The sequence below is a fragment of the Sylvia atricapilla genome, chromosome 3 (genome assembly GCF_009819655.1).
Source record: "Sylvia atricapilla isolate bSylAtr1 chromosome 3, bSylAtr1.pri, whole genome shotgun sequence".
NCBI classification, from domain to species: Eukaryota; Metazoa; Chordata; class Aves; order Passeriformes; family Sylviidae; genus Sylvia; species Sylvia atricapilla.
Genome location: NC_089142.1, coordinates 81,903,696 through 81,928,267, shown reverse-complemented (window position 1 = coordinate 81,928,267; position 24,572 = coordinate 81,903,696). Strand labels below are relative to the sequence as shown.

At 35.6% G+C, this 24,572-nt stretch overlaps 1 protein-coding gene across 7 annotated transcripts in view; it reads right to left on the bottom strand.

The window, feature by feature from the left end:
• Positions 1–24,572, bottom strand: part of CEP170 (centrosomal protein 170) — a 93,972-nt gene that overhangs the window by 5,625 nt on the left and 63,775 nt on the right. For 2 of the 7 annotated variants that reach the window (XM_066315972.1, XM_066315976.1), the window contains 7 exons: positions 21,793–21,919; positions 17,175–18,983; positions 11,707–11,941; positions 6,984–7,161; positions 5,385–5,552; positions 5,014–5,102; positions 535–628 (listed from right to left, as the gene is read on the bottom strand). In XM_066315972.1, coding sequence (XP_066172069.1) covers positions 535–628; positions 5,014–5,102; positions 5,385–5,552; positions 6,984–7,161; positions 11,707–11,941; positions 17,175–18,983; positions 21,793–21,919 — 2,700 coding nt within the window. The remainder of the gene's footprint in view (positions 1–534; positions 629–5,013; positions 5,103–5,384; positions 5,553–6,983; positions 7,162–11,706; positions 11,942–17,174; positions 18,984–21,792; positions 21,920–24,572) is intronic. The other 5 variants (XM_066315973.1, XM_066315974.1, XM_066315975.1 and 2 more) reach the window with 5 other exon arrangements.

Genomic DNA, 24,572 nt, shown 5'->3' with positions numbered 1-24,572 from the left:
CTATGGTTACCACTTCCAGACAAAATCAACAGGATTATTTTTCACTGAAAAGTCCTTTTATTGCAATGTGCCTATGAATTATTTTCCTTATATACATTAAAACACAACAATTTCTCTCAATATTAATAACCAGTATTAATACTGTTATGTATTACATATTAAGTATTAACAACTAGTAGGTAAAGTAGGTTTTAAATTGTAAAACAAGTTCATTCAAAAGTAATCTAACATTCAAACTAACGGTTGTTACCTTTTGTTGAACAAGCATACTGATGGTCTATGTATAGTTTGAATCCCTTCTTACTGCATTCTTCATCTGAAAATTTCTTCAGAACAATTACTTGTTTCTTAATGAGACAGTAAGTCTTAGTGATTACTGAAGACTAGGTTTATTCTTGAAACATACTTAATGTCTAAATAAGGGCTTTTGAGAATTTTTGCCCTTACGTCACTGAAAACAGTCCATTCCTCTACTGATTACTTAGCCATGGGATGAGCACTATAATAAGTCCCAGAAAAGGTAACTATTCATACCATGCTTGATGTTTTCACAATAGGAACTTCACTTTCAGCTCGTAACTTGTTTTCAATTTCTTCCCAATTTCTGTCTTTGTCCTTAAATAATATTCTAGAAGAAAGAAATCCAATAGTATGTTTAAAATAGGAAAAAAAAACCCTCACAGAATAAACTGAAAGATTAAATAATATGATAGAAGAACACAGCATAAGGAGTACTAAATGAAAGTAAAATACTGGAACCTGGTGGAATCTACACAGTTTAAATTTCCAGGGAAGCATACAGGCTTTCAGCAAAATCATTATTATTGACATTAAAATGGCAGCTAAATATTGTAGCTAAATACTTGCTTATGGTATATATACCAGACACAGTTGGTTCTTTCCTCCAGCACAGACACAATTTTTTAAAAGCCAACTATTTTACTGTGGTGAGAAAATTCCCCATTAATACTGCAGTTTGCAATAATAGCAAAACATAAGATAAAGGAATTCAACTTTTACATTTGTATTTTATATTAATTAAAAAAATAAAATACTTCAGGAAATTTAAAAAATGCATTTCCTAGAAAAAGTTTTCATTGAGAAGTCTCGATATGTACATTTTATATACATCTATATGTTCTATATGTAGTATGAGTATCACTTGTATTACATGTTTAAAGAAGTTACTTCTAATTGTCAAACCCCAAAGCATACTGGGAGATTCCAAATTTTTTATGTTTTGCTTCCCTGCTTGATAAAAATTTTGTTTTCACTGTCATATAATAAACATAATTTAAACTTTCTCTACTGGTCCAATTGGGAAAGAAAAGCGGGGGGGGGAGTGCAGATATTTAAGGTCTGTGAAGTGACATCATGATGACACAGAGGAATCCAAATCCATTTCTTCTCTAATTGGTATTTCAGAGTTCAAAATTCAAAAATAGCTGCAGTAAAACTGCTAAGCAAACAAACCACACAATTTCAAATCATGGTCCAAGAGCAGCATATTTAAACAAAAGCTATTACTGTAACTAGGTCTCTAAGGAAGTAACTTTTAAGTTGGAAGTTCATGACACAGTGAATGTCACAAAGACTAAGAATTTGAAAGAAAGCTGTGTGCCTTAGCACTGCATTTCTGTTCACGTTTCTTCATTTATGTATATCCTATGGGGAATTTCATTCTCCATTATTATCCCATTAAGAATATCTAATTTTGCAAAATATGTAGCCTGCCTTATTTTATTAGTACACAGATGTCTGTAGTCAACTCATCCAGAAGCTACTTTAGCTCTTCTGTCTTTGAAGTCTTCCCTCACTGCTGCTTTGGAATGCATTTGGGTCAGAGGTTTCACTGTGAGGAAGTGCTGCTTTGATGACACAATGTCACGGGATGGAGGCAAGTGACCACTTCTGCCAGACTTGGGTGTATTCACATACAAAGCATACAAAGAGTGAACATTAATGCATACTTTTTCTTGGGGAAGGAATAAATGAATTAAAAATAATCAGAACTGCAGTGCAGAAAGCTTTAGTGAAGATGGCCTTTACTAGGGTCATCAGCTTTTTCAAAAGTTCATCATCAGAAGTGTGGCAAACTTTTCTTATGTTCTGGAAGGGAGTGAAAAAGCTTGCAAAGCCATACAACCTGGATACCAGAAATTTCAAATGCAATGGCAAATTTTGTATTTGCTTGTCACTGAGGAGTTTAAGTATGCATTAAAAAAAAAATGAAGAAAATAAAGCAGAGTCCTTTATGGGATCATAATTTTTTAAAAAAGGCAACTTCTGGAAATATTTGATTTAGTATACAGACAATCTTATGCAGCTATACTTTCTCTAACATAATAGCATTTATATCACCCTGGAAATCAGCAGGAACATAGAAAATAAGGCTTTATTTAGCAGTAAACAGCACTAGGAAAAAAAATGCTATCGTGATATTGTGTGATTTTTCATTTACCTTCTTGTCATGTTAAATTAGTTCTATCCTGACGTATGTGCCTTTGCTTCTCTATGTGATGTTTTTAGAGCTAACATTCTTACTTCTAAAATTTAAAAGGTTCTCATTTCACTAATCACTTTATTAAAAAAGAATGGAACAAAATGAAAGCATTAATTAGAAATGCTAAAACTGCTACTATTTAAACCATAAAGTGGACAGCCAATTTGCTTTTACTATAAACTTAGGAAAACCTGTTTCATTTTACTTCATCTTCTTGAACACTTCATTTAGCTATTTTTTTTTTTTTTACTTCCTGGAGGGTCATCATCTATGTCTTCTTTGCTCTTCTTCTTTCTAACCATACTTTTCAAGTTAAAAGCATATATTTATAAATGCCTGTTGCCTTCTCTTGCTTCTCCCTACTCTCTGAGGCAAACCCTAATTGATTGTGCTCAATCTCCATTTTTCTTCTGGTGCACTTTGCAGGATGCACAGCAAACAGCAGAGGCCAACAGGCAGGTGTTGCTCACCACAAAACCTACTTACCTCTTCCCTTCACAATCTCTGAAAACTCCCACAAGCTCATTGTAACATACAAAACCACAAACACAGGCCAGGTAGAAAATGGATGGAGAGCAGCCCTAGAGGGACGGGGATGGGGGTGCTGGGGGATGAGAGGCAATGAGCACCCAATTTTATCCTGAGCTGCATCAAACAGAGTGGCTAGCAGGGCAGGGGAAGAGATTCTGCTCTGCTGCAACCCCACCTGGAACACTGCATCCAGCTCTGGAGTGCACAACAGAAGAAAGACATGGACCTGTTGGAGTGAGTCCAGAGAAAGGCCATGAAGATCATCACAGGGCTGGAGCACCTCTCTTATGAAGGCATTGTAACTATTCTGTGCAGAAATTTTAACTGGCTTAATTCCAGAAAGAGGAATAGCAGTACACCAGTTGTGTTGCTATTGAAATACTCACGTATTTCAAAACTCTCGTATTTCAAAACAAAGCTAAGATAAAAAACTGTAATAGGTACTAGCTGCCTTGTATGTTCCCTAAAATACAGTATTAGAAGTAGTGCTGTTGTTCTGATTCAAAATATTACTGATATTATGAACAACATGGTATTATTTGAACAGAGCCCTGGGGAATATGCTAAACAATGGAGGTTTACTGCATTTTTATAAACAAAGCAATTCTCCTTTCTTTAATTATGTATAAAATATTTGTAAGTATGCTCGTATTTATATCATACATGATACATATATTATTACATTCATTAGTAGCTGACTTGCCTTTTAAGGTCAGCAAATTAATCAGAAATGTGTAAGATCTGAATTTAACATCACCTGCTAATCACCAGTAAAAACAACACACAAAAATCCTTAAGAGAGGATAATAAAAATGAGTTACAGGCTTTTACAGAATTGATTCTTCATTTGGTGATACTCTTCCTACAAGAAACAGCAGGACTCGAAATGGAACTTAATTTACAGTTTTAACCAATTCATATAGATTATTATTTTTCTTCTTGATTTCTATGGTCAAATCTTTTTTGGTATTCTCATGAGAATAGAATCTTCAGACATGTTCGTATTTTGCTGCTTTTACTGGTTATATCACCCTATACTGACATAAATTTTTGTAGTTTAATCTGTCACTCATCTAATATTCCAATACTTGACACTTTCTAAACCAATCAATTACAGACCTACTATTTTCTCACATTCAGAAAATTATGCATTGAGTTCAGCCAAAAGATTTATTTTTAGTGTTCTCTGTTTTTAACTCCACAAAGATATGAAGAAGAACCCATGAAATACACAATCCTGAACTTTGTATTAAGGATTTTCTTTTATTCTTGTCAACCAAAGTGGTCACCAACTGGTTGTACACTCACATATTCAAGTTAAATGGAACTGTCAGTAGAGTAACACGTTACCATTTTTGAAATGTCTACACTTTCTCTTAGCTACAATGGCATCTTATGAGGGACTCTAACTATTTAAGCAGGAATTTTCAATTAAAAAAATGACAGGTGGCTACATCTGTTGTTTTTAGACATCAATAGGGATCACATTGTCTCCGGAACAGGCTGTTTTACAGAAGGATTTACCGAAACAGCTCTCCTCTGCCCAATTCGTTTCTTCTTCCTAAAATGCAATATCCCTACAGCAACTTGGCAAACCTACAGGGCCAAATTTTACAGTTCAGCAACATTTTACCCTTATCTTTTAAGGAAGAGTGTTTTACAAGACTTGCACAGAGGTTGTGCAGATTGTGCACAGTATTGCATATGTTGGAACAGTTCCTCTGCTGGATGCTGCACTGTCCATGTAAACTTTCCTGACACTCTTCTTCATACAAAGTGAAATAAACAGGAATAATGGAAAAAGTATTCATTCCAAAAACCATTCTGAATGCTAAAAATGCCATAGGTGACAGTGCTTTTTTCAAAGACAAGTTTCTGCTATGTAGATTTTCCTCGGTGACTATTGTATATCTCTTTTTTACTGCTGGAGCAGTAGGAGCAGACATTTTCAGCAATAACAGCAATTTTTAACAACCCACCTGATTTTGCCAGCTGTTTTGTCTATGGATTGTCTTATCTTTCGAGAAAACTGGAAGACTGAGGACAACAGCAAACTGTCCCCCATAACCTGCAATAAGTTTTTAATAAAAAAATATTATTAGTTTAATAGTAACAATTCCATATATTTTGGTATCTTTAACCAAAAAAAAATCTTACTTATGTTTTAATTAGTATCATGTACAATGATATTGGAACGTTTTGCCAATAAAATAATACACAATTTTTTCCAATGCTCATGCCACCTGCTAGAGGTAGGAGAGACAGGATAATGTCTAGAATATTAAGTGGGGAATAATTGTCAAAGCTTTAAATTGACACATTCTTAGAGAGAATCCTGTTGTGTGCTCACTTCATCTCTGCTCCAAGTCCTTCTGCGGGTAATTGTTGGGGGATCGAGGGCCTCTGTCAGCTGAGGTCTGGCATCACTAGGCCGACCATTCCCTTCCGGGGGTTTCGCATGCACTATTGGAGGGATTTTTCTAAAATTGAGACTTTCATCAAATACTCGGTCCACCAACTGCAGGATAAAAGAAAAATGAAGTTCATGAAATCTACTGGATACATCCAAAAATCAGATTACTGGGGTTTTTTTTGTCCCGAAACAGTTTATAAGATGCCTATCAAATAATAATCATAATTCTGTTGTCTTCTATAGTATAAAATGCTGCATCTCTTATGTAAGACTATCTTGTACAAATGAACAAGAGTTGGGTTTTTTTAAAATACTAGACATACATGGCAAATTTAGACTACCCCGCTGAAATTCTGTTTATGGGCAAGTAATGTAATAGCTACCTATAAATCGGTACTGAATAATTTATTCCTTTGATTAATGGAACATATCTGTGGAATTAAGAAGAGTACTATGAGATTTAGGATTTTTTTCCAAATTAGTCATAGCGTTACAGAAAGACCTACACCACCTAAAGGAGATACTGCCACCTGCAGTCTGTACACAATGCACCGTATTTTTTGAAGAAGAAAATAATTATTTAATAATTTAAAAAAATTGGAATGATCTAATTGGATCTGAGAAAAAGAGCATTTTACTTCTTTAAAGTTTAGCCATAGTCTATGAGAATTAAACCCAATATCTATGTGAGTGCACTTATAATTTTTCTGAGTACCCAGCTCAGAGATTTCTTATTGCTGTTCATATCTTTTTTTCCACAGAAAGAGACATTATTAAACTAAGTGTATTAACCAAAATTTATACACAAAGAAATGAATAAAACACATTTTGAAAGGAGTACTATGAAGAAAAAAAAGCATTAAACATTTACAACACATTATTATGGTGAATTGTAACATGGTAGAAAGTGATGATTTAAATTCAGATTAACACGTTTACCAGCATTAGACCTGTGATGGTTACTAGAACACGTTAGTCAATATATTCATAGAATAGCACACCAGAGATAGGCAAAGAAAATAAGAATTATTAGAAGCATATTAGAAGCATAAAGCAAACTTACTTCAAGGCAGTTTTTGACAATGTTATTAAGAAAGAAAATCTAAAGTTAACTGATGGTACCTAAGTATTTCAGTATTCAGAAGATGAAAGTTTTACGTCACCTGTGAAAAGAGGGACTTTTTTGTTTTTAATAGCTAAGCAAAGAATTAAACGTATCCATTTACATATAGTTGTGCACACACACTAGTATCTTTAAAAGCACTTAGATACCATCCACCAGTATCTAAGGCTACAGACAAGCAAGAAACAAATGACTATCTTGTCCTATGTTTCGTGGAAAAAAAGAGACAGACAGATAGTATGCATCCTTTTGACAAGCTGTGCTCACAAAATAACTTCTGGGTTGTTTGTTGAAATGTAAAGGAACTTCAAATCAAAAAAATAATGTAGAGATCATGCATACAGGTTGAGTGGAAGTAACTAAAAAGGCTATGCAAAATGCTAAAAGCAAAAGAAATAAAGAAAAGGAAGAACCTTATGCATTTCTCCATGAAGATCTCCTACCTCTTCTCTAGTGTCTATGGCAGAGCCAGGGGTGGTGGCAGCAGTGCTTACTGTGGTACTGGGGGCAGTGCCTGATGAAGTCACTGAATCTATCTCTCCTGCTACATCGTTGATTTCCCGTGCGATGAGAGCCAGATCTTGACTGATCCTAGTAATAAAGAGAGTGTTACATTCTCCCCTACAAATACTTTTCAGCCAGTAGAGCCCAGTCTGCAGCCTTTGAGGTTGTAAGTTCTAGCTCCTGATAACCATGCTATGAAAACATGCATGCCTTTCTAAACAGAAAGATTATTTGTAGAGCTGCAAAAGCAAATTTTGACTGAAGCTTTTAATAGCATGCCTTTCTAGAGGAAGAAGGTGGAAGGTGATCTCAAAGGACAGAGTATCCTTGTTTTCTTCCTAGGACTCAGACAGATGCGTGCAATATGCAGTATCTCCAACACAGAGGATGCACAGGAAATATGCTGAAAATACTGCACAAATGAGCTGTGTAACATGGCACTAAATCTGAAATGTCCAGAAAACATTTAATTTGTACCTTAGTTTGCCTACTTGAAAAAAATGTTTTCAGGACTACTGATCTTCTAGCAATTGTGCAACTTGCTCAGATCAAGCTGTTTATAGGTCTGAAATTCCAGATGAATACCCTAAATCCTCAAACATATTCAAGACAAGTTTTTCAGTGGCAAAAATAGAATATACCTTTAAAAACCTGGATATGATAGCATTACAAAAATACAGCTGAATTCTCAGCCAAAGATTCCTTTTCTTCTGATTCACCACATCAAAAAAACAGCTTTGCTCTGGCTTGCTCTGCTTGTCCTCCCTAGGACGCTCCAAAAGAAAGAGGGAACAAGACAAAAAAAAACCCACAAAGCAAAAGCTAAAAGCCCTTACTAATTATGGCACCTTGAATCTCCAGCTTGGATCACAGAAGCTGAGAAGAGCAGACTGCCAAGTGATCCCCTTTCACACTTCTGCCTGAGAGAACTGAAGGCACAGAAGCCAACAGTGCCACTGAGGACTCTGAGACACGCAGCACCCGCCCCTCGAGTGGAAGGAGGTTCACAGCCAGGTGACAGTGACACACCCTGGGCTTCACAGAGACTGATTGTTCAAGGTGATCCTCCTTCTGCTTTTAATTTTCACTTTGTCTTCAAGTCAAAACCAATGGACACCAATGGCCTAGAGATAGCTTAAGGCTAAGTGAACAGGGCTAAGTGAACAGGGCTAAGTGAACAGCATTTCAACTAGAAAGGCAAACATAACTCGAGAAATATCCAGCCAAATTCCAACACTGGGTTCTGTGGCTAACCATCAGCAAGCCCCAGTGAAGTACAGCTTAGATACACATATAATTGGAAGAAGGCTGTAGACAAATATGTGGCAATTGACATATGCCATTAAAAGTCCAATATTCTTAGTAACAGAGATACTAAAACAGCTACATTCTTTGTTTCATACAATCATCTAACTTTTTCTTTAAACAGAGAAGTTGCTACTATTCACATTTGATTTTCTGGAACAAATTCTGGTATTTAATGAGTAATTGTGAAGAAAAAAACAGGAGATTTCAATTATCAGCAAATTTTCCAGAAGAGAAATGTCATTAAACATCATAATCAAAAGTGGCATGAATTAACGAAGACTTAACTCTTCACAGAAATTAGCAATGCCTCAACATGACACAACCACTTCATCTGAGTTCTTACCACAAAACCAAAATTGCATAAAGTGTCAGATCTCTATATAAAAATTAATTCAAATGAATCGCAGAAGTAGCAGAATAAACAATTCTAGCACCAATGGCAAGCAACTTGGTAGATAATTACCACAGTCAAATATCAGTCATGTGAACAAAATCTGGAGTCATTTTCTATGCAACAGTAAGCTACAGTCCAGTATTCAATTGTATTTCTGTACAGAAACAATATGGAGCACTAAACAAGAAGCACTGTGAAGAAGAATATCAGGAACCAGCTGAGAGCTGAGCCTGACTTATGAAGTTTCCAAGTAATTCTACATTGACTTTCAAAAGGAAGAATTTTTGCTTAAGTGTAAGGAGTATGTTCTGTGTAATCAGGGACAAGAGACAGGGACAATAGTGTGCTTTAGGTGCACACTATTTGCTTTACTACAACTGTAGGCTGCCTTGCAGATCTCTGCTGCTTCCTGCATCAGACCTAGCAATCATACAAGGCAAATCAATTCACAGAGGCAAAAATAATAAACCTCAAATTCTCTAAATCCCTCAGGCCACTCCAGGAAATACTGCTTTAGATTCACTCGGTGAGCAGACTCAGGCAGCTACACAGCTACATAGGGAACAGACTCAGTTTCCAACACATAGGAAAAGGTGAGAACACAGGGCTTGGGTGGGAGAGAGCATGACCACCTTTTTCAAAAGCCTGGAAGTCTAGTTCTTATTTATCTGTATGAAAGAACGCCCATTGTTAGAAAGAAACCACAAGGAAATAGGATACGTCTAAGATATCTGTAATAGTGCTAAACTACTGAATTACTAAAAACATTTTTATGCTTAGTCTACTGTTACACTCCCTATACCATGCCAGTGGATTTCATACCTATACTTTAACATCCTAAAATAAAATATTGTGAAGTTCCTGTTATTCCAAGGGTGTAAATTCCCTCATGTCAAAGTGGCCTTAAATCAAGTTTAGTTATTCAAGGAAGTTTCTCTAAACAAGGCTTTCAAATTTTCAATTTTATTAACATCTGTAAATTGTGAGGTCTGTGAAAAGTGCAAACTGGATCAGTCATGAAAAATCAGTAACACAGATCCAACAAAAAGTTTGCCATACAGTTTCAACTCTACTTTCTGCTATATATGTATTTTCTTAAAGGCTTATCCTTACACCTTAATCAGTTATTCAACAACAACAACAAAAAAATCAACTGATTTTAATGAGAGCATATAACCATCTATTTTTTTTTTTTTTTTAAAAACTCTAAAGAGAATTGAAGGGACCCTGAACACAGAGGTTGGACTGGAAACAGGCAAAAACCCAGGCAGGCAATAATAGAGCCTGTGGTTAGCAAGGAAATAAGAGCAGAGACAAAAGGTATCCTATAGAGGACAGAAGTCAAAAAGCCTATTAAAGTTAGGGAGCAAAAATGTGAGTCACTACAAAGATATGGAGACACAGAAACCATGAACTAGTGACCTACAGCAAGTGCTCTCAGCAGAGGCTAAAACTGGTACTGGAAGCAGTGACAACACATGAGAGTAACCTGAAATATCTCAGATGCTAAACACTACTTTTCTTGACCTTAAATAAGCTCATTTAATGCAGGCTGTGTGAAATCTCTACATAAACCTAAAAATTTTGCAGTACTGATTTGAGCCTCCCAGCACTTCCACTGAAAATAAAGCTGGAGGGGTAGGACAAGTACACAGCCTTTAAACCAAATTTTAAAGCGAAAACATCAATGTAGGAAAGGGTAAGAATCCCATGCGAAGAGAAAAACCTGCAAACCTAAGTATCAAGTGAGTTTAGACTGAATTATTAATTACTCTTAGTGTCAAACTCCTAGATTAGCCAAACATATCAAAAAGTTTCACTGAAGTAGAGGTTCAGCAGTACTATTTAACCAGGAGGAACTAATATGCTGTGGCTATCAATTATTTTTCCCATATACACACTCATTTCTATAACTATCTCTAACTTCAGACTTATGAAAAAAAAAAAAGATGTTCTAGGAAGATGATTTTGAAAATGTTTCTTTCATTATTTATCCAAATACTATGAGACTCCCTGAGGCATCTTCTGTGTGCCTCTCAAGCCTCTACATCTTCCCTTTGCACAATTACACTAGAAAAAAAATGTTGAAAAATATTACCTAGATCAGGAAACAAAAAAAATCACACTAAGCAAAAGACTTCCACAGTATTAAGAAAATTATCCACACTACTAAAATCAATCCTAAATGAAAACGTATTTCTTGTTTAGGCTTCCCAATTAAGTTCTGTGAAAATCTTTGGAACCTGACACTGACATCTAAGTATTAAATAACAGTTATATGCCTGTGCAAGCTCTCTGAAGTTTTCACTGCCTGTGTGTTGCATGATATGGGAATAACTGGTAACCAGGATGTGCAACTAACTTTTCCTTGGTTCACTTGAAGCAGAGTGGTACCAGCAACAACAGAGGTATATGACATACTGATCTCACAGACTTGGAACAAAAAAAAATTACTTTCTGGTGAATACGCATGACTTAAATCAGAAAGTACCTAATATGAAACAATGTCTTGATAAATCAAAAATTAAAATGAGAACATGGTCTCTCACATTCCAAAGCTTATTTTTTCTCTTTGTCACGTGGTACTGATCTGAAATTTTATCTCAATATGTAACGGCAGTACAAAATCACATACACTACAGCTTCAGGAAATACACAAAGTACCCCAGCAAGTCCCAATAATACAACTGAAAGTTCATCTTCAGGGATTTGGCTATCATAAATCAGAAGTTACAACCATTTTCCACTAAAAAAACATGTGCTGGTAATGTGAATGTTCTGCCTGCCAGTCTCTCATAAGAAGAATTTTAAGTTACCCATTCAGTGGTTGAAGGAAAGCAGTAAGTAGTGACACAGAAAATCCATCAACTCTCCTTGTTCTCTGTGTGCACCTGTACAAGTGGTTGGGTAAAAACTCCTTTCAAACCCACCTTGCTATCTCTTCCCGGTGGGCAGTCCAGTCACGAATGTAGTCTTCCTGCTCCTTTATCCTGTGCTTGAATGTGTTGCTGCTTTGAGCTGCTGTCCCAGCGCTCTGCAGTCGCGTGGTTTTCAGGGCTGGAGAGGTACGTAGACGGGTATGTTTAGGGGAATTACGGTTTGATCCGAATTCATCTTCTGAGGTGGAAGCATAATCTGTAGGAAAGCGCCTCCATCTTGCACTTACTAAATTAGTTTAATTATTAAAAAAGAATTATTATGGTATCTTCAATAAGAAAAAGCAGCATTATTTCAGTAACATCACAAAAATACACAGCTATTCATTATCCATCCCCAAGTACCTCACAAAAGTTTTATTTACTACATCTTTAAAAGAAAGCTACAGAATTTGTGTTAAATAAAAAATATTGATTAATAAAAACATAAAACTAATGCTCTTTGTATAGTGATGAGTGAAGTAAAATGTAAAAGCCAGTGATTGCATATGAGCTCAAACAAACTGTACTACAAAACAAGGGCCCAATTCATTAACATTAAAGTATATAGTCAGATTGCACTTTTTCTGCAGATTTTCCCCCCAAATTTCATTCAAGGTTTATGTTGCACACACACAAAAAAAAAAAAAAAAAAAAAAAAAAAAAAAAAAAAAAAAAAAGATATGAAGGAAGGATGGAGCTGTCACCAAGCCTGGAATGCATGCTTATGTAAGGAAACATAAAACTCCTCTTTGATGCATAGGTCTTTTCCAACCTCAATGATTCTATGATTATGTGTTTAGTACAGAAAAAGAATACGCAAAATTAATATTGTGTTATGAAAACCTGCAGTACATCCATAAGAAAAGCAGGCTCAGAGAAAGAAGTATATATTCTGACATGCAGTACATAAAGCATCATACAGCCATATTGCTGAGGACAGCCTGATCTACAAGAGAACTAAAGCTAAGTAGGAGGCTCTTGTTCCTTAATGAATTACTGAAGTCTAGAAAATGGATTTCAGATGTGCTGTCCTCAACATTTCCAGCAGAAGAGATAACACCAAGTGTAAAGAAATCTCCATAGCCAGAACCTGCTAAAATGTTGCAGAGGATTAATACCCCAAATTCATTGACATTCATGAGGCTCTGTAAGTACTGCAGAAAATGAAATAAGTGTGTGACCATCTATTGGTGATTGAAAAATAATAGAATTGAATCATGTAAATTGTTTTTTAGTATTAAAAAATGTAAGAACTAAAAATTATTTCCTCCTGATACATTAAAAAAGCCAACATTACAAATGAAGTGTACACCAATATGAATTTAAGTAAGGAATAATGGAAGTATTTTTTGCGTAATGCAAAGATTATGGCATGTAGAATATGATATTGATGTATAAGCTTACATTCCTTCCCTCATATAAAAAATGACGTTTCAATTGCTGAAAATAAAAATATGCTTCTGTAATTTTTTCAGGTTTAAATGTGGATTTCAAATTATGTCCAGTTCTACTTTAAAAAAAATTCTGACTTTAAAATATTGCATTATATTGTCTCCTTAATAATTTTTGATCTCTTTTTGGAGGTTTCAAAGTTGTTTGATCTTAGGGAAGTAAAATATGAGCAGAAAAAGTACATTTTCCCACCAACAGCATGCAAGCAAAGTGTGACCAAAGTCCAAAGTGATTTATGAGTTGGGCCCACATTTTTTCATCCATTTTTATTTAAAATCTTTGTCCCAGTTCAAATTATATTCTTCAAAATAATCATAAAATTTATCTTAAAATCTCTCAAGTGAGATAGTTCAGCAACTCAGCACTGTACAATGAGCATATGTAATAATATATTTAAAAACTAAAAATTGAATGAGAAGTGAAATATCAGAAACAGATTTGATTTCTAGTACTCTACCACTGTAAGTTTCAACATCAGGGTCTGGGTCTGGGAGAAGCTTGGATTTCTCTGTGTACAAAATAGTGTTTTATCATGTTAATTCGATTTAAAACATTCAGATTAGAAGCATTTGCTTAAATAAAATATATTGATGAAATTAGTCTTACGTCCTCTTTTCCACCCACACTTTTTTTAGGAAAAGATTATACTTTCAATCAAAAAAACTGAATTTTGCAGAGGCTTAAACATTTCAGAGATACTAACTGAAATGACATCAATAACAATCATCTGTAACATTACTTAGTATCATAAAAGCCCTATTTTTAAGACCATTAAATTTTAAGGCCTTGAAATGTTGGGGTGTTATATATTATCAGTGTGTTTCTCTTTAATATGAGGACAAAGTTACTGTAGGCCTAGCAGTAAAAATGTCAAAAGTTGTGTAATTCATGACAAGCATATCCAAGCATGTTTCCCAGTTAGGTAGCTATACATCTACGTATATATGCTTTTAATATTATCTTTAAATTATGCAGGCCCAAAATGTCATTGTAGTTTATGTACATTTCTGAAAGCTGTTGTGCAGTTATCTCAGACACCAAAGACTGTGAATATCAGTACCACTACCTAGAAAATCCTCCTAAACCCTAACTAAAATAATCAGCATTCAAACCTAATTTAGTGACTGCTCTGTGAGAAGGATAATGTCTTGAAAATCATTATGCCAGCAAGTTTGGTGATTTGGACAACATACTGTCACTTCAATGATCTGAGAATAACTGTTATTGAATATATTCCTTAAAAAAATTCTACTCTCATTGATGCATTGACTTCTCAAGGTGCATCCATTTCCAAGCTCCTACTACTAAAATGTACTTAGTAAGTGCTGTTTTTTCTCCATTATCAATTCTCCATTATCAGTTTCTTTTTCCCCACAGTTACCTCAACATCTTTGATCAAACTACCTGCCAGCTATTTGTGATGACAGCTAGGTCAAGCAAGCCAGACACAACTGGCTGCTCAAGGTCTCTCTGTTCTGACTCAATGTTACAGTTGCAGCTTAGCACTTTTTGCAGGAGGCCTTCTGTAACATCACCTTCAATTTTCCTCCGTTGCTGTGAAAATAGGTCTTTTGTCTCCTCTGTTATTATTCATCAGACTCTACTGTTTGATGATGAAGTGCCTTGATGAGACCTTTCACTGCTTGTGCTATAAAGTTACTAATTCTGCTTCACGTGTCTTCACAGTGTTGTCAGTTATCAAGCTTCCTACCACAGAAAGACTGGTAATGACTTGAATCCTGACAGTTCTCACCCAATATGTTCCATTTATCTGCTTGCCCCTTCATACAGAAGTAAGCAATCCTTCATTCCATCAAGGATTAGATATGATTCTTGAAATTACAGATTTGCTGCTAGCTTTGACAATTTTAACCCTATCATGATGCAATTAGTCCACATGAAGTACAAGACAATAAAAAAAAATCCAGAAAGTACATCTTATTCTCGCTCTCTTTTTGCAGGTATAAATGTCTGAACATTGATTTGGAAAGCACAGAAGTAACTTTCTCTTTGTAGGCTGGATTTAAGACGCTGCCAATATTTACTGATCTACAATGTGGTAGTGTTAACTGACCTCTGATGAGATAACCCATTGAATGAACATATTTAACATTTTGAGAGCAGCTAGTCCTCTGGTAAATGAAACAAAACCCCAAACCCAATACTGGTAATAATAATTCATTTTCCAGTCTTTCTATGTCCAGGGAGAGAAGAAAATCCATTCCTGTGAAACCTTAATTAAATGTGCCGAAGTAAAACATATTCAAACAGTTGAGGCACTTCGGTCAAGCACTTCATTAGTACTTTCCAAAAGTGTTAAAATTAATTGAATTGTTGACTTTTCTAGAAACAAAACTGAATTGAGGAACTAAAAGTGGCCTATATGTAGTTGGAGAGGCTTTTATACATACACTACTATAGACACTAGAAGACTATACCATTTTCAATGCAATTCAGATTTTCCTAAAGTATATTCTAAATAAATCAATAAAAAAATAACATAGTAATGTTACTGATACAGAAAAATTTTGAACTCTAAATCCTTCTTACTTATATAGTAACAAGACTTAATTGGTATTTAGCGATGATTTTGTTTTGAAAGTATCTGGCTGCCTCTTTAATTTTCAGATTCTGGCCTTTACACTGACATGTAAAGATTTCTCCACTGATATATATTAACTGATAAAGTTTTATGAGACAGAAACTATTACTACTGTAGATTTTTCTAACAATGGTCTTTTAAAATTACCTAGATTATTATGTTGGGGTACCCATTAGAAGATGGCATCTTTTATCTCTTGAAAACTGTTTTAGACAAGCTTGACTGTGTGACGGGAAATGAACATTTAGCAAAGACTACAATGTGACAGTACTAATAGAGTGAGAAGAGAAAGATAACACTTGCTTCCCTTAACAGAAGCAGCAAAACAATGCAGCAACCTGGGAAAAGTCTAGGAAGCCTGTGGTACTTCACACGGACACAAAACTCAAAATTCATGTAGTGTTTTGTGAAAAGCAAAAGCAGTGAAGTGGCAAACAACATCTGGGCTTTAACTTCTCAAAAATCAGCATTATCATAATGTGAACTAGTATTCACTATTAAAATAAACATAAGGAAGTCTTAACTTGACACTTCCCTACCCTACCATTGCCACCTTTCACGCAGCATTGTCAATTCAAAATTTTGATCAATATTGAAAACATGCTGCTTTTCCAATTATCTCTTACAAGGAAAAGACCAAATTTTTATTTGAAGTGTCACCTGTATTGGGTACCTTTGTAGACTTGGGTACCTTTGGCTACCTTTCTACCCGTCACAGTACCAGAGTCAACTCTGCAGTTCAGCAAACACCTCCTTTGTATCTCAGCAGAAATTTCTATTAAGCTAATAAATGACACGGCCAAAAGTAACTACCTGGGGAATACACAATGCTGAGAATCCTGTCATGGCCCACTTATGATATACAAGTAACAGAAGGACATCAAAAATGTAGGAAATAATCCAAGATAAGGCAAACCCTTTAAAACAAATTACTTTACGATATTTAGGCAGATAGTGCATAGCTTCTGAATTAATTACTTCAAGGTTATTATTCTTAACAAAAAAATCTCTGTTTGCCTATTTACAAGCCTACCTTGTAAATAAATACTATGTTTTCTATGTACTAAATAGTTTTGCTGACCTTCTGAACTTCAACTACCATGGTTTGAGCGAAGAGATCTTGAGTCTGTTTTTGCACTAAAACAAATGATTGCTGATGTCTTTGACTGTCCTGATTCAGCTCTGTTTTACTGGTTTCAAGATGGAAACACATCCAAAGAGTTAAAGGATTACAGTTTCTTGTCTTTATAGTTTTAAATGAGAAATCCCCACAAGACCTGCCATGGAAGCCTCTTACTCCAAAAAAAAGACTGCATCAACTAAAACTCAACAGTTTTGTAAGAGATCTTTCTTGAATAATTTCTTTAAAAAATCACGTTAAAAACATTTAGTATTGCACAAAAGTATTTCAAATAACCTCACATACCTGAGGGAGAATTATGAGCTGAAGCCAAAGATTTGGATTTGGAATCTGAAAGTCGAGAAATGCTATTGGCTCGAGTTCTAGCAGAAACTTTAGTGCTGTCTCCTCCTGTGAGCAGCCTTGAACCGCTTCTGATAATTGCCTCTGGGGTTCGCGATGAGGCAGTGCTTCTGGTTATTGTTGCTTCAGAATCGCTACGTGCTGATAAAGAGCCCAGTCGATTCCTGCGAGGCTGAGCGAGTAAGTCTATTCTGGAAATATTTCTCCTCCCTGATGGAGGTTTTGATGTAGAACTTGTGGTGGACACTTCGGACGCTACTGAAGCCTTATCGGCATCCGCAAGCTCGCTATCGGAGACTTCCCCAAGGCGTGCTCTGCGCAAGAGAGAAGTCCTTGTGGGACGAGGTCTTGGAAGAGTGGTAGATTTACTAGACTGCCCAAGTCCAACAGGAGAGGATTTTGATTTAGCGGACTTTCCTTCCATCTTGGAATGTACAAGCTCATCTGCTGAGGCAAAAGGAACCCTTCCATGTGATTTGCCAGAGTAGGTTTCCTGGTCAGATGACAAGATGTCAGAAATGGCAGAATGAGGTACGCTGGACGTTTGGTCATCATCTGTCAAATCTACTGAAGGTTGTCTCATTCTTCCACTGGATTGCACAGTTTTGCGAGCATCAGCTCTAGACCCACCATCTGAAGATCGACTCTTAGTTTTCTTTTCCATCTTTTCTCTGGCACTTGTAGAAGATTTTAAAACATCCTTTGAAGGGGAACCAGTGGAACATCTATCTTTATATAAGTTTGTAAAGCTCTTCCGCTTCTGTGTGGATTTTCTTTCAGTGTCACCAGTAACAAGACTGATTGTGCTGGCTGTATCGACATCTGATTCTGGTGATATGGAATTATCTCTGTTATAACTAGGAGTGTCAGGACCTTCATCAGTTTTATTTTCTTCACGCAATTTAGCTTCAAGGAAAGCCATTACAGCTTCTGTGTCTTTTAAAATGAGTGTTGTATCTATACTGGAATCAGTGTCCATTGAATCACTTCTGTCACGCAACCTGTTTGCAGATATTAAAGGGGCAGCAGAACCACTCTGCTTATTAATGTGAGGAATAAGTTCTATAGGTATATTTGTGCTAGGCTTATCTATAGTAAAGCTACCTTGCCTCACTAATGGTTTTGAAGATTCCTTTTTTTCTCCTCCAAGTACTTTAGGACTTTGTCCTCTAATGATTTCCTCATTTCTTCTTCTTTTTCCCTCAATCTGCGCCAACTTAATTTCTGCTCTATCTGTAGCATGTCCAGGAGCATTGTCTTGATTATCCATAGTTTTGGGTGACATAACAATTTCCTCCCTACCTTTCTCAACCTGGTTTGCAGCTGATTTTGTAGAGGCTAATTTTGAGGATGTCCAGTGACCTTGCTCCTTTCTTTCTTGTTGTTGAATTTTTGCTAAAGCTTGTTTCACCACAGAAGTTTCTCTGCCAGTTTCAACTCTCTCTTTACTAGAAGAGCTGGGAAAAGAAAAAACTTTGTCTCCAGTAGCTTTGGGTGAAAGGCCATTCATTGTTCTGCTTGACTTAGCATCAGAGGCACGAGCTGGAGTTTCTTTCTCCTGAAGTTCGGTGTCTTGCTTTTCACCTATTTCTGACCTCTGATGAGATACAGTTTTTGGTTTTGAATTTTCATTCACCTTCTCCTCTATGGGAAGCTGTGGAAGTGTCCTCCTCTTTCGCTCACCTTGGCTGGTCATAGAAGCAGCTGAACCAGCACTTCTAACAGAAATGCCAGACTCACTGATGTCTGTGTCTAAAAATAAGTGAAAAAAATATTTGAGAAGACGTTCAACAGCAAGGCAAATAGATTTAATGTTTAAGACTACATAAGACTAATACAACATCAAACAGAACTGAAAATCATCAGTTCATCCAGCTGTTCTGTGGCAAGACCTATTATATTTAGACAAGTAGAAAAACATTTAACAAACTGTTTTTAACAGCTGAATCACATATACAAAGTTTTTGTGATCTCACAGCAGGTTAAAATAGGTAAGAAATCACTATTATATCAATCAGAACACCATTACAACCGGAAGTGGAAAGCAAGTCTTACACCTTTAGGACCAGATTTCTAAACACCTTTAGGACCAGATTTCTAAACTACCAAAAACAGTAAGATCCTCCTTCTCCCTTCCTACTTGCCTGTTCCACAGCTCGAGGTCTGTCTCATGGACAGACTACAGCCTCTCCCTGCAAGGCCTCGCCACACTCAGGGCAAGAATCTGCAGCGCTGGGAGACACTTCTCAGCAATACTGAAAATCCCCACTCATGAACATAGAACTTACTATGGCAGAGAAAGCAAAAAGAATGTTTTTATCTCAAACAAGACACTGTAACATAAAAACATATAGAAAATATATACAAAGCATCTAAAGAATGCAGTACTAGTGCTAAAGCACCTTCACTGAATTCTTAGTGTACACAGAATGAATATGCCTTCGGCAGAAAAGCATGGCCATCCCATGGACTGTGGCAAAGAATAACTGTTTTAGAAACCAAACTTTTTTTTTTTCTCCACAGTGATGGTGACTGTGCCCTTATTGCCCATTTAACACAGTGCTGTCAAAAACAAACCTTTATTAGTCAAAGATGATAGAAATTGCTGTCTGGATTGCTCTAACTTTGAATATTCAGATAGAAAAAGTTCTTTATGCAGTTCATTTGTCTGCTATTGCAATATACACATCTGTCAATTCCCTTTTTGCCAGGAGAGATCTATAAACAACTGCTCTGCATACTCTGTTGGGACCTTCCGATCACAGCTTGTCACCAACATTGGGTGCTCCAGGAGTAAGAACTGAAATATAGGGTTTCTCTCTCTGCAAGAATCCTCTAAGCAATTAATTGAATATCAACATTCATGCTGTATGTATACCTGCTACTTTCTATCCATGCTTTTCAATCTATCTTTTCTCTTTGCAGTGTCAAACCTTTGATGAAGAATGCAAAAGGACTCTCAGCATTTTTTTCTATAATCTGTGTTAAGACACTGATTTGAGAAACCGTAAGTACCTCTGAAATCTCAGCAAAGTTTTCTAATTCTAGGATTATTTTTTCTTGAAAATTATGAAACAAATTGAAGGTTTAATGAAAATCAGTATGATTGCCATCTGTGAAGATTGACTTCTCTCAGATATGCCTACCAGAACAGGTATTTTATACATATATAAAAGCATGTAGCTTGCTTCTTGGTGAATTTCAAACAACCTTTAGTAAAAAAAAAAGTATGGAGTTGTTCAGCATCATATTTGGCTATATATGTGTTATGTGAATTTTAAACACTAAGATTTCTAAAGATGATACAGGCAGCTAAGTCAACAAGGCATGTGTTGGCTTTTACATGGACCTATTAAATTTTATTTTCATTACACATTTGGTACGCTAAAGGTGCTTTGAATGCTTTATCTCCCCTTTACTTATTTTAGAACTCTTGCAGCACGTGTATGCACTACACAGTTGTTACTTCATTTTATCTCCTTCCTTAGTTCTTACAATGGTAAAAAAAGCCTTTACCTCACCAAAGAAAATCCTAGGTAGTGCCTCACCTGAAAGTGACCATTTAAAAAACTTCAGAACTCGAAAGACCACCAAAGCTCTCAAATACCCACCCAAATGATCAGTCTCAATAACAACAATTTTAAGTGTCCTTAAAACATATGCACTAAATCCTTTCAAATGGTGCAAAATTTGCTCTTTATTTCCATTATTCTATGTGTATCAGATAATTTAATTTTTCCCTTTTCCATCTCTTTTGATTTTTAGCATCTTAGGCAAAGTTCAATGCTTATGAGAGGAGAAAAAGCTACAACAGAAGCAGCAGTCACTGGTAAGAATTTTTTCATGCACTGCTATAGATATATGTATTATGCAACATCAAAAGCAAAACATCTTTGTAAAACTTCTCCCAATTATGATCACAACCGCTAAAGTGAAATAGGCATGAAGAAAAAAGCAGAAGAGAAGTAAGGCAAGTAACTCATTTATAGTTAGGAGTGCAGATGTTAAAGAATAAATCTTTTCAAAATCAGAAATGTGAAAAAACTGCACTATGGAGAGACATACCCTGAACATCTGGCACTCACAAGAAAGGGAGATAAGGTTGTTCATGACTAAAGAGTTTTTCAAGAAATACAAAAGGACTTCTGTATTTCCAAGATAAGGAAAATTCTATGCTTCAGCTGAAGTGTCTCAGGTTGGATTGCTTAATAATCATTACACTGAAGTCCATTTAGACTAAGAAAGATGTAGGGAAGAAACTTACTTTGCAGACCAACCCAAACTGTATTTAAGTGAAAGGTTGTCTACTAAATATTAAACAGTTTATAAACTCTCCAGTTTCAGTAACATTCAGTATAATACTGGCACTCAACTGCCATGCAGACACCACTACTGCTAAGCTTGTTTTTACACTGCTTCTGCTCTATGAAACAGAAGAATTTAATGTGAAGATGAGGTATAAGGAGTAAAAAAGCTGATTAAGTACAGTATGCAACCATTCTTTTCTCCCTTTCACAGGTTTTTCAGCATAAACTATGACAATAAGAACAGTTTTTAATACCATTTTCTAATGGAGCAGGCACAGAGGACTCCAGTCTCATGTCATCTTGGTCATGACGTGTGTGATTAGCAGCCAAACTGGCCCACTGCGATACCCAACGTTTACTTCCAAGGTTAGTAGAACCTTCCTAAGAAAGAAAGAAAAAAAAAAAAGGCAGAAGAAACATTATAATTGTTTGATAAAAAGCATGCCATCTTTTCAGGTATTTTCTGAATAGGTATGTCAGACACTATTTTCCTGGAGAAAGTTGAAAAAATAGTTTACCTCAATAAATTTTAGAGTCTTCAGCTGTGGAATAGCAAATAACAAACAAAATCTATACAGCTGCTGAATCAATACCAAATAGACAACAGTTTCTAGTGCAGTGAACTTTTATTAAACACCAGAACCCATATAAACAAGGTAAATAAAATTAATACAAAAATTGAATATGTTTTCAGACTCATAACGCCATTCAGTTTAAGTTACAAGAAACTTATTATTTCATCTTTTCATAAATTGCTGTCTTGAAAGCAGTTCTTCCCTCCTCATTCTATCTGCTTCACAACTGTATGTCTCTGGGGTGCTGCTGATCATTTTACAGATTTCCATACATGATTTATTTACAGCCAATGTCTTCAAGTGATTGCTGGAACAACACTGACACCTATCTTAAACAGTTCTTTATCTCTTCTATTATGGTTACTCCCTTTACACATGAAAACCCAGCAATAGCATCCACCTCAGCTATTACTCTGCCAGGCTAATTGAACAGCACTGATCTGTTCTTTTAAGATAAATCTCCATTCCTGTAACAATCTCAGTAGACTTATTACCTTCTCTAGACTTGTATCCACCCTTCTTGACCAAGAATAGTAACAGTTCTAGTGCTGTCATGACAGGGGAAGCTGCACAGCGGCAATAACACTGCTCTTTTCTGCTGATAATACATTTCCTGGGTGTTCAAGGGTCCTATTTGCCTATTCACAACCCTGTGATATTGGTGATACATCAGCCTACATGTCAGTATAGCATCTAAATTCAAAGAAAAAGTAAGTATCAGACTTCAAACTAAATGGATTGTTCTACAGGACAGGAAATTAGAGTAACTTGAGAAGACAAACAAAAGGAAATACAGCCTCTGAATACTCCTCTTTTAAGAAGCAATATAGCAAATATTTACATGAATGAAGTGATTCAATATTCAGAATGTCAGTAGTATTATTTATCTGATCTTCAGAGGGAAAGGCATAAAGTAGGCACTCAAAACAGCAAAAGAAACAATGTAATCAATGGCATTGATGACCCTGCAGATGAAGAACCAGGTTTCTAATAGAGCTTTAGTCTTACAAAAAACCCCCCAAAAAACTATACCTCCAAACAAACCCCAAATCAACGAAACCCGAAGCATATCGAACACAATGCTGATAAACCATTATTTAAGAATAGTGTTTAGCACAGACAAATGACCACTGAAAATTAAATGGAAGATGGATAGACTATAGTCCAAATGTCTGCAGTATTTTTATTAATGAAACTCATAGGGTAAGAATAAATAATAACAATATTCTCTTTGTTCTCTATTTATTTTGTTTTTGTTCCTTAATCACATTTACCTTGGTTGGCAAGTGGCAGCTTATAATATAGAAAATAAAAACATTTAAATATTTTAAATAGATGGATTTAATATTTTCATTACCTATATGTAATCATTGAAAAGGGCAAGAACCACTGTATTCAGCCCAAGACACTCATTCTGCATTTTATTTTACTTATGACACACACTATTAAAAAATATTTAAATATTGTTGTATCAAAGAAAAGGCTGAGAACTTCTTTAACAAGAGAAGCATTTCCAAGCATTTTATTAATGATACTTCAAAAGCCCTGTAAAGCTCAGATATTTAAGTCCAGATTAAGCTTTCAACCCCTAAAGTGATTCTACATGACCCTTTCCTGCCTTGGCAGTAGGGTTGGACTGCATGGTCTCCAGAATTGTCTTCCAACCCTAATTATGCTTGCAATTCTGTAAAATTTCTATAAAATTTTTATAAAATCTTTATTATACAATCTTTTTATAAAATCTTTATTATTTCCCAGGCCATCTTTTCCGTCTTCTTGAACAGAAATATCTTAGATTTTTATTCTTTGCTTTTTCTATGCCAATCATGATTTGAATTCACCTCATTCTGCTAATCATGTACAGGAGTAACTGTGATGGACAGCTGAAAAAAGGCCCACCTGCAATCTGAGTGGATGTAAAACTGGAACAGTGAGCTACCCTGAAGTTACCTGACTATTCAGCCAAGATCTTCAGTAGGGTTTATAAACTTATGATCTGCAGCTCAGTAATGCAGTAAGTCTTCCAAAACCCACAAGCAGGAAAGTTTGTATATGAAAACATGACCCACATATTTTACAAATCAAAGACATTTGCCTCTCCCTTTCCTACTGACAAAAAAACCTGAGTGCAAGTTTTGGTAATGAGACTTCTAAATGGAATAATCTTCTCTCAGTGTTTATCCTCATGATTCTTTTCCCATCATCTCCCTATAAAAGACACTTCTAATTTTCTGAACTAGCTTCTCTTTTACTTCTACATATCTATCAATCAACTTCTACTTTTAACTTTCTCTAGCAAACTTTCTTCCACCTTCATCTTTCCTCAACTCTTCTTACATTAATCCTTGCTCTATCCACGTTACTTACCTCAGTTTTGCTCTGACTTACTGAATAATTTTCATCTTTTCCCCCATCATGCCTTGTAATATTTTAAATTATGCTAATAACCTATTTTCTCC